At 50.5% G+C, this 9,933-nt stretch overlaps 1 protein-coding gene across 1 annotated transcript; it reads right to left on the bottom strand.

Annotated features, from left to right (window-relative positions):
- Positions 1-860: 860 nt before the first annotated feature.
- LOC135243508 (transmembrane protein 100) lies at positions 861-5,952 on the bottom strand. The gene has a single exon (XM_064315391.1). It carries the CDS (start codon positions 5,578-5,580, stop codon positions 5,200-5,202), a length of 381 nt encoding a protein of 126 aa, XP_064171461.1. The 5' UTR covers positions 5,581-5,952; the 3' UTR covers positions 861-5,199.
- Between the last annotated feature and the right edge of the window lie 3,981 nt (positions 5,953-9,933).

Genomic DNA, 9,933 nt, shown 5'->3' with positions numbered 1-9,933 from the left:
CAGGTTGCGTAATGGGCTTGTACAAATTGTTATCATTCACAGTGTCTGTGATTCCACTGTTTCATTTTAAAAGTATTTTCTCATTACACTCTCCTGCCAGAAGTGACGCTTTTGGTTGCACTCGTGTGTGACTGGTATTAAGAGGACATATTCCAAAGGATGGAATAAAAACAAAATGACTGAATCCGCGAGCTGATTCGAATGCACTCATTTTAAGCATATAACAGATGCTCATATCTAGAGTACCTTACATAGCTTTCTTTCTTTAATGCAATCATTTCAACACATGGATATTTACTGAATCATTTCAGGTTAAGTACCTTGCTAAAAGGTACAATAGCAGTGTCTCACCTGGGATATAAAACCTGCAGCATTAATCTTTACCAGTTCAGGTTCTTAACTATTTTGATTTACTGTAAAGTTAAAGACTGCAGATTAAACACATTAACTAAGCAGACATGTTACAGAATTAGATTTACGTTTAAAAACGAAATGCAAAAATGGGGAAATAATAAATGATATGCAGTTGTTCTGTTGCGTGCCGCAAGTTCTTTTTTCTATGCCCTTGCACATCTTTGTCATTCTCTCTATTGCTCCCCCCCCCCATCTCCCCATCTCCCCATCTCTATTACGCTGGTAGTATTTTTAGCATGGTCCATAGGGACCGAGGCATACGCTGTGAGGGATTCTTTGTTATGTGAAAAAAAGTGTGTGGGAGACACAACGATGACGTCATTGTGAATTTGTTATTGTGCACGTGCGATGAGGTAGAATTTCAAATTTGCAATATTTTTGTATACCTGACATTTCACATAATTACTGTACAATGGTGTACAACAATGACAAATGCGAAACACCAGTTTTTTTCACAGAACATTTGTGTGTTTAATACAGCTTTTTCTAAAATAGATCAAATATGCATATAAATATGTATAAATACAGTTTTATATACACTGCAGAGTAAATCACAGACAAAACGCACACACATTCATTACCTGGCTAAAGGCAAAAACAAATCGTATCCATGTAAGCAATGAGTGCCCCTCCCCCATCAATGGACTGCAACCTTTCACCAGGAGGTAGTTTTCCCATTTTTCCTTAGACTTGAGGAGATTGTGTGGCTATGTGTGTATGTGTGCGTGTGTGTGTGTGTGTGTGTGTGTGTGTGTGCGTGCGTGCGCATCCGTGGTCCACAGTGGCTGTGAAAATTATACATTCCAGGCACACAAGCAGTCTCTCTCTGGTCTGTTTCTCTCAATGAATCTGTAGGACAGTGTGTGCGCGCACGTACGTGTGTGTGCGTGTGTTTACTCTCTTGTTCCCTCTCTCTCTCTCTCCCTTTCGCTCCCTCTCTTCCTATTTTTATCAATGCAGACAGAATGAATATACTCTGGGTAGAGATGGTGGCAGTTTCCCTGTCCACCCTCACAAACACAAGAGGCAGGCGCAGAACAGATACGGCACCCCTAAATAACTCATGCTAGCCACTTTTATTCTTTTTTAATATATTCTTTTAGTTTCTTTTTCCTGAATCCAAACGAACATGCTTGGGGCTGATTGAAAGGCAAAGCGTAAAAATAAAATTTAAAAATTCCCCGTATCCTGTATATCTCAACAGCCCAGTGACCATTTCCCCCCTTCTGGCAATATTTCATTCAGCAGGCACAGGGAGGGACCCACAGTAAACCAAAAGAGAGAGAGAGAGAGAGAGAAGAAGAAGAAGAAGGAAAAAAAAAACAGACAGAAAAAGCAGCCTTTTGAAAATGGATGCGAAACTATGTCTGTGCTGATAACCGAAAAACAGTTGCCACTGTGAGCATGGACCTGTGTAGACCCGTGGCCCTGTGGCGCTGTGTTGTATAGGCCCTTACTTATTATACTACTTGTTTTGAACGGGGGCAATGCACAATAATCAGCCTTCTAGAATGTTGAGAATTCAGGGTTTTTTGTGGGTTTTTTTTTTCTTCCAATATCTGCCCCTCACCCCCAAAACCCGAAACCGCCACACAACCACACACTGGCACCTCCTCTCCTCCTCGTTCTGTGAGCCCACCCGCCCCCAAAACACCAGGCCTTTGTTCACAAAAACCAACACAATATTCGTTCAATTGCAGTTGCATTGGACTGAAGAGGAGGGGCACTCAATATGCCTCATGAAAAGATCAGCTGTTATAAAAATCATTAGTAAACACAATACCCTCCCCAGTTTCTCGGTCTTTCTCTCTCCCTCCCTCTGTCTCTCTTTCTCTCTGTTTCTCTCATCCTCACCCTCTCTCTCCTTCCAGGAATAATTAGGCAAGGCGGTGTTTTGTGTTACTTTAAGCCAATCCAGTGCATGACCTCCGTCTGCATTCTTTTGTGAGGGCAGAGCGAGGGTTGGTGTTTTTTGAGAGCCATGCCCCAAGCATTTTCAAACCTTGGCAGCATTTGAAAAGCATTTAGCTACATAGATATATTTTTGTCCAATCAAATAGGGATTTTCCCCCTCCATCAAATAAGAAAAAGTAATTTGCTGTATTTGTCTGGCTAATTATATGCTCGGAGTCATGCCGACCAGCCATCGTTAACTCTGGAGGTCAGAGCTGTGTTGGATGACAGGGTGTATCCAGTAAAATACACATACAAACACATACACAAAATTAAACTTTGTAAACACAGCATGTATGTGGTGGCATTATATGTTTGCCTACTGTATGTAGTAGGCAAATGGGTGTCAGCCTCTGTTTTGATAGTTTTTTTTTTAAAACACCCCAAAAAATAAACAAGGCACATCGACACAGAGTTCTGAATTCTGTCAGCGTGTCACTTCTTGCGTCTTGCCCATCGGTTGTTGGTGTTCTTTTGGCTAAAAGGGTAATGAGCACCTTCCTTATGTCGGGGAGGGGGGGGGGCGAAGAGGAGGGGACTAAAACCTAGAGCTGTGCGATTATGCGTGTTCTCCCCCCCGCTCTCCTGCGAACTCTGGAGCGGGCTGTGTAAAGGTACGTGCACAGAAAGGCGCGTGCAGTGAGTCAGGCACTCTCCCAGAGGCCGTGGCGCAGGGGAGAAGGCAAGGCGGGGTGCGAAGTGTGAAGGTGGTCAGTGTGGATAAATCGCCACTGTCCTCAGAGCTCCCCCCCTGAGTGGCTGCTTTGAAAGCTGACCCTCTGGCCAATAATCCATACCCCCGCGATTAGACAGGTTAGTCCGGCACCTCTCGCGCAAGGCCACGTGAGTTTATCTTCCATCTAACGCCACCCGTCAATTCCTTTCCTTTTCTGCTTCGTAGTTTTTCGGGTCTGCGGTTGCTAGGCACAAAAACCGAGCCCGAATATGTTTTTAATCACATTACGCATCTCGCCAGCCGACTGCCTCAAACAAGATTCACTAAATGAAGAGAGCAGGTGCTGGACATTTTGGAAAAGGAAGGTCTGGTGCCGTCGACGCTTTGCTCCGGAACACTGCTGGGGTGTTACCTATAATTTTTTCCCCAAAGCCGTCTGACTACAACAGTAAGGTTCCCTCACCCACTGCCTTCCACTAGCTTGCTGTTGAGTATTCTTGTACACAGGCTATACTGCTGAGCCATGTCAATGAAAGGGATTCCACATACGGGGCACATGTAAAACAGGCTCATCAGCGCTTACATACACACACACACACATACGCACACGTACACATACGCACACACGCATGCACACACACACACACACAAATACACTCACACACACTCACAAACGCTCCAAGATGAGCTGGATGTACCTCCCCACAGCTCTCACCCAACCCCCCGACCGAGATGCAGAGCCCACACAGCAGCAGAGAATGAGCGATAAAACGGTAAAACTGACAGGATAACAAACCTTAGCACTTCCACAACACGCCCCCCCCCTCCCCCACCCCACCCCTCGACACAGCCACAGCCCGCTCCCACAGCTCCAGCGGGTAGCGAACGAGTCGATGTCCTCAAATGTCCGCCTCACGGTCGCTAAAATCCAGCAGGGTCCTCCCTGTGAGTGCCGCTTCCGCCCTGAGGGGTGCAGAACGCGAGCCCCCCCCCGGGCCGCAGAGGGAAGAGGGCCTGCCAGGCGAAGTCAGAGGGGCGCGTGGAGGGCGTGCGGTCGCTCCCGGGACGGGGTGCAGATGCTCAGGCTGCGGGGTCGCAGAGTAGCGTCCCTCCAGGGCAGGATGGGGGGGGGGGGGGTAGAGCCAGGGCTGAAAGTCCCGCGTCACTCGGAAAAACACCTCTCCCTCGCATCCCGGCACGAACTCGCTCCCCGGGGATTAAAATTCCTTCTCCTCTCCTCCCCTCCAAGAAATCTCTGCTCCTTGGAATATCAGGTTGGCCTGGGAAGGGGTGTGCGCGTGCACACGCTCACACACACACACACACACACGCGCACTCGCACGCGGCAGACCCGTGCTGGCATCCCGCTGGCTGCTCGTGTCGGTGGAATGCTTGGCGTCCGAGTCACCGTGGCGATGACAGCGGTCCGATCCAGTCCAGGCTTGGAGACCCGGATCTCCAGCGTGTCCCGACTCTCCCGCTCATTTTCCGCCCCTCTCAAAAAACACCCCCCACCTCTAAAGCCTTAAGCTCCTCCTCCAAGCAGACCTGGGGGGGGGGTGGGTGGTAAACATGACACACCGGCAATGAGGGTGGTGGGGGTTGCAAGCGCTGGGAGGGAGGTCCGGGTGTCTGGTCCAGGTTTTGGGTTACAGTCGCTGGCCCCCTTCCCCAAATTCACCGTCGGACGTCAGCAGCAGGAATGCAAAGACTGACAGCAGAAATAACACCACGGGCAGCCTCGTCACAAAGTGTGTGTGTGTGTGTGTGTATGATGGTCTCCTTGACAGCGTGGAGTGAGAGTTTTTATGTGTGTTTTCACAGTTCCTGGAGGCTCTTTTTGACACCAGACACCTGTTTGAAGGTACCGGACTGTGCGCGGGTCTGGTGGAAGCTTCTTCCAGACCGTGTGTTCTGTCCACGTGTCCCCTGGTTAGGCATCAGACCTCCAGGCTGCCTGCCTCCTTCGCTCCTTCCTTCCTTCTCTCCCTCCCTCCTTGTGCCTTGTGGTCCATCGGCTGAAAACTTTACAGGGGCGCCTCCCCCGAAAGGAAGCGGTGATGTTTCAGCTGAGGAACCCCCTCACCCCCCCCTCCTCCCCACGGCCTCCACACGCACGCCCCCACAACTCGGGGTGGCGGTGGGGGGATGGGGGCTCAGACGGCACACTGCTCCGGACCCGGCAGGGGGACCCCCTCCTTCCGTTTCCTCCTCTTCTCCCTGTGGACCGTCCAGCAGGCGGCCGCCATCAGCACCAGGGCCAGGCCCACCCCCAGCAGCACCACCGACACCGCCTTGGTCAGCGGCAGGTTGTTGAAGGTGAAGGCCACCCCGGTCCCGGCCGCGCCGATCACCAGGGAGATGAGCCCGAAGGGGAAGATGCAGCGGGACCAGGACTTCTCCATGCCCCCCGTGGCCTGGGACAGGCGCTCCAGGGAGGCCAGCGCCTCGGGCCCCTTGGGCGCGGGGTCCTGCGGCGGCCCGGTCCCCTCGCCCGGCTGTGACTGGCAGGTCAGGGAGCCGGCGGTGCAGCCCATCCTAAAACAGAGGGGGCCTCGGGGGTGTCCCGAGAAAAGGGGCTGGCGAAAGCGCTGGAATGCGGATCTGGCCTGCAGCGAAAGTGAGCGAAACCTCCACCCCTTTCCCCTTCCAAAAAAAAATAAACAGAGAGGAAATCTACATCAGCACTAAAAGACAGAGAGAGGCAGCGTGGTGAATCAGGAGGTTCTGAGAAGGAATCCACTCACATCTCTCTGTCTCTTTCTCTGCCTCCCTCTCTCCCTCTCTCCCTCTCTCTCTCTCACTCTCTCTCTCTCTTTCACACGCTGTCTCTGTTGCGCTGGACTGTTCTCTGCTTCAGTGCTGTAGCACCATACTCTCTGCTGCTCTGCTGTTCTGCCAGGGCTGGTCAGGGGAGATAAACGTAGCCAAGGGCAGGGGTGGAGACAAGGGGAGGCGGGTGGGCGGGCTCAGCACACGCCATTGGCTGCCGCCTAAACGTGACGTCAAGCACCATAGGGGGACATTGGGGGAGGGCGAGGGGGGGGGGGGAGGGAGAGAGGGAGAGTTGAGAGGAGGCAGGAGGGGGGGGGGAGGTGGATGTAGGAATGAGAGTTAACTGTTCCATCGCTGTCTCCCCAGTTCTGTTCTCTCTCTCTCTCTCTCTCTCTCGCTCAATCTTTTTGTGCATTGCTGCTCATTGACCAAGAAACGTAGTAGAAAGGCACGTCGACTCCCCGAACGCCGGCGTGACTGCCTTTCATTTCGGGCCACGTTGCCCGTGATTGGCTCTTACGAAGCGGGACATGGGCTGAAAGCCGGCTCACGCCGGCGCGGTCTCGTCCGCGCGACCCCACGTCCCAGACGGTAATGGCGCGCGACGCGGTCCCCTTTGCCATCAGCCCGCGACGCCGCGCCCGCACGCCGCGAGCGCGCTCCTGTACAACTCTGACGCCCACTCGCCTCTCACCCGTGTGCAAGCTCCACGCAGAATGCTAAAATAAGGACGCTTCAAGCTGTGGATGACACTCCATTAATCAGATCGGTCCATGTCTCTTCACAGCAGTACTGTATAGATAGATAGATAAAGATGGTGAAGCCATGTGAACATATACTACATATATATATATATATATATATATGGTTATTCCTTGTCATGAAAGTAGCAGATGTTCATTTTGGGAACCTCTTCCTTTGACGTCATGACTACTAATGCAAGCTAATTGTTAGCTCTTTCATTTTTCATTTTTTTAAACCAGCTTCAGTGCTCTCTGACCAACGTATAAAGCAGAGAATGATTTTCGCAAATTACAGTAAATTATAGTGATTATTTCTATGAAAAAATGTAATTATAGTAAATTATTTTATAATATCTACCTTTAGAAGTTATTTTCTACTCATTATTAAGAAAAAGATTTCTTAGAAGTTTGTTGTAGTCTGTCCCTTCTCACCAGTTTAACTCCTACTGTGAGGTGCCTGAGTTCATATAATTTTTAAAATTTCTATAATTTTTTGTAATATATAGTTATATTGCATGTAGGTATTTGGCAGATCCAGTTTATGTATAACTTCAGTGGACACAAATAGGTTTAGACAATGAACAGCTAATGTCAAGACAATGGGGTCACAACCAATAGTAGCTGTTCGCAGATAGCCTACTTATAAGAAGTGCGATACATAAACTTACAATGTCATGTTAAGTTCCATAGCTGGTTCAAGAGGGAGACTGAGAAAGTTGTGCTTTCAACGCCGAATGGGTCTGAGAATATAGTTTTAGATGAGCTGTAAGTGAGGCTAGCAAAACCACGGTAAACGTCCAGAGTTCTGCTTCACGTCGAGCCGTGATGCTTCCTAGACAGGGGCGTTATCGGTCTGTTGGGCTTGCTCAGAGAAACAGCAGTGACCATTCGTGTGGCTGACCCCCATTTACTCATCCTCAGCTATTGAAAGTAGCATTTATGAAATTACTTTCAAGTTGAAAGAGAAAATGTTCTGTTCTGCTGATTTTGGCTCCATTTTTTAAAAAACATAGAGAAAAGCTATAACTTTGTGGGGGGTGAGGGGGGGTATTGAAGTAAACCCCACATACAGTCAAGGCGTTTTTCTCTTACAGCCAAATAAAAATATGCCTTTCACCCACAAGCCTGATAAGTGTTCTGTTGGTTAAGAGGCAGATATAAATTTCATAGTTTACTACTCTTTCTTTTTTTTTTTTTTTTTGCATGGGCAAAAATCTTATTTTAAACTTGTTGCTACACAGTTGCAAACTACAAACAATTCCGCTTGACCCTTTTCTGTCTTGTTGAATGTTTGAAAAAAAGTGAATCGATTTCTACGCGCTACCCTTTTCTCTATGGATACCAATGATGTAATGTCATTTAAGCACGCGCAATACACACTTGCAATTCTTTTTAATATTCCCGGTTCCTTTCTGGGGAAACGCTGTCAGTGACGACTGGTGGGATTCTGGCGGGATGACAGAAAAATCAAATAAGAAAACACACAAGTCGAGGATAACACACAATCACAGCCAGTCAGAACTGCGGAAGCTGAGCGTATGGAGAGAAACAGAGACGAGAGCGCACGCGGTCTGGGGGGGGGGGAAGGGAGGGGATAACTTGGAAAAAGTGGAGGAAGAGGGGGGTGGCAGTAGGAGAAATGGGAGAAAAAGAAAAGTCGGGGGGGGGTAGGTACAGCGGGGGAGAGCAGATGGTTCCTGTGATGTATGTCGTTTCCATGGTTTCGAAACTGTTTTTATAAAATGTCATTTATTTGACTGGATCAATTCCGCAACTTCATTGTTTTTGTTTTTTTTTGGCGGGGGGGGGGGGAGGGCCATACAAAGACCTTTCCGTTCTTCCAAATAAGCCGAAAGCGACATCAGAAAGGAGACAATACGATTGCGGGAACCACCGCTGCACACGCGAGAAGGAAGGAAGCAGTCACGAGAAGGAAGACGTCGGTGTCCTCAGCGTCAGGCAGCGCGGGCAGGGAGGTGCGTCGGTGGGTGGCGCGTGGCCCTCGGTGATGCCCTTTTGCCCCCTGATGCCTCAGACTCTGACTTCTAGCCCTGAAAAACTGTCATGGCAACAATCAAGAAATCCAACAACAAAGGCAATAACATACCAAGCACAATCTTTGTACAGGGCCATTCATATATTTTTCACATAGCATCTCTGCTTGTCTCAAAAAAAAAAAAACAAACAAAAAAAAAACCCAGCGTAGTGTTTCAGGAATGTGCCAGGTTTCGTTATTGCTCATGGTACATTAAGGCCCGGGGGATGACAACCAATTACAAATAGCCATTTAGTTCCCACATGGATCACATCTTTCATTGCTACCAGACTGTTTTTCCTTCAAGGGAGACTGCTTCTAATGCATGGGTGGGCCCCGCGGTCTGGTTCTGTATCTGGGCCACGCCGATTCTCTATAGCAGGGGTGTCAAACTGTATCCCAGGGGGGCTGCTGTGTCTTTGGGTTTTTTTGTGGTTTTCCTTTCAATCAGCTGCCAATTAAGGCTGAGGTGTGTGGATTCCTGAGCCGCTGACTTAAATTAAACACTTGTGCCGAGAACACCCCCCCAAAACCGGCAGCCACGGCGACCACCCAGGACCGGAGTTTGACGAGCTGCGCTACATAGCGTCACCCGGGTAACGGTACGATTTCAGACAGCCGGGACGACGGCATCTCATCGTTCGCTAGCGAACGCCGCCGGCCAGTCAGACGCCCGTCGTCCGCCCCGTCGCGCAGCAAGTCGAGCGCCGACCTCCCGCTCGCGTCCGCGCGCCCCGGGCCCGGCTCGCACCGCGGCGTGAGCGGAACAGCCGACCGCCGCGTCACGTGATTTCGGAGAAGAGCACGCGCCCGTCCGCGCCCCGCGGAACCGGTCGGAACCTCGCGGCCGCGAGCTCTGACGACGGACGTAATCGGGCGTTCCACACCGGGGGAAGAACGGGGAGGGGGGGAAAAGAGTGGAAGGATAAATCCAGAGAGGCGCGGCTCGGCCCCGCGTGAGGGCGCAGCGATCGAACCCGGGTGCGAGGAGAGGGCGGCGTAATAAAGGCTTTCGGCTTTTTCCTGCCTGCTTTCGCTCTCTGGCGCTTCAGAGCGAGCAGATGTCGCTCTCTGCCTACGTGCCAAGTCTGCTGTTTGTCTCCCTCTCCTTTCTCTTTCTGGGGGAAGAACTTGTTCCTGCCTGACTGCTGGTGGCCTTCTGGGAAGCCATCACTGAAACTGGTTATTCCTCCCTCCCCCCCCCGCCCCCCCCCACATCCCCCCTGTGACTCAGTGGATGGGGAGGGGAGGGGGGAGTTGGCATCGACAGACACACCCACGACACTCTGCATGAACCCGACGCCACCTGTTGCCTGGTCTGGAGCAGCTTGTGTTGT

This window comes from Anguilla rostrata, chromosome 17, assembly GCF_018555375.3.
Source record: "Anguilla rostrata isolate EN2019 chromosome 17, ASM1855537v3, whole genome shotgun sequence".
NCBI classification, from domain to species: domain Eukaryota; kingdom Metazoa; phylum Chordata; class Actinopteri; order Anguilliformes; family Anguillidae; genus Anguilla; species Anguilla rostrata.
The sequence above is the reverse complement of the archived record's forward strand: the minus strand, read 5'-3'. Positions and strand labels throughout refer to the sequence as shown.

What these genes read in the sequence shown, in the direction of transcription:
- LOC135243508 (XM_064315391.1), bottom strand. Translation starts at nt 5,580, where the DNA reads ATGGGCTGCACCGCCGGCTCCCTGACCTGCCAGTCACAGCCGGGCGAG.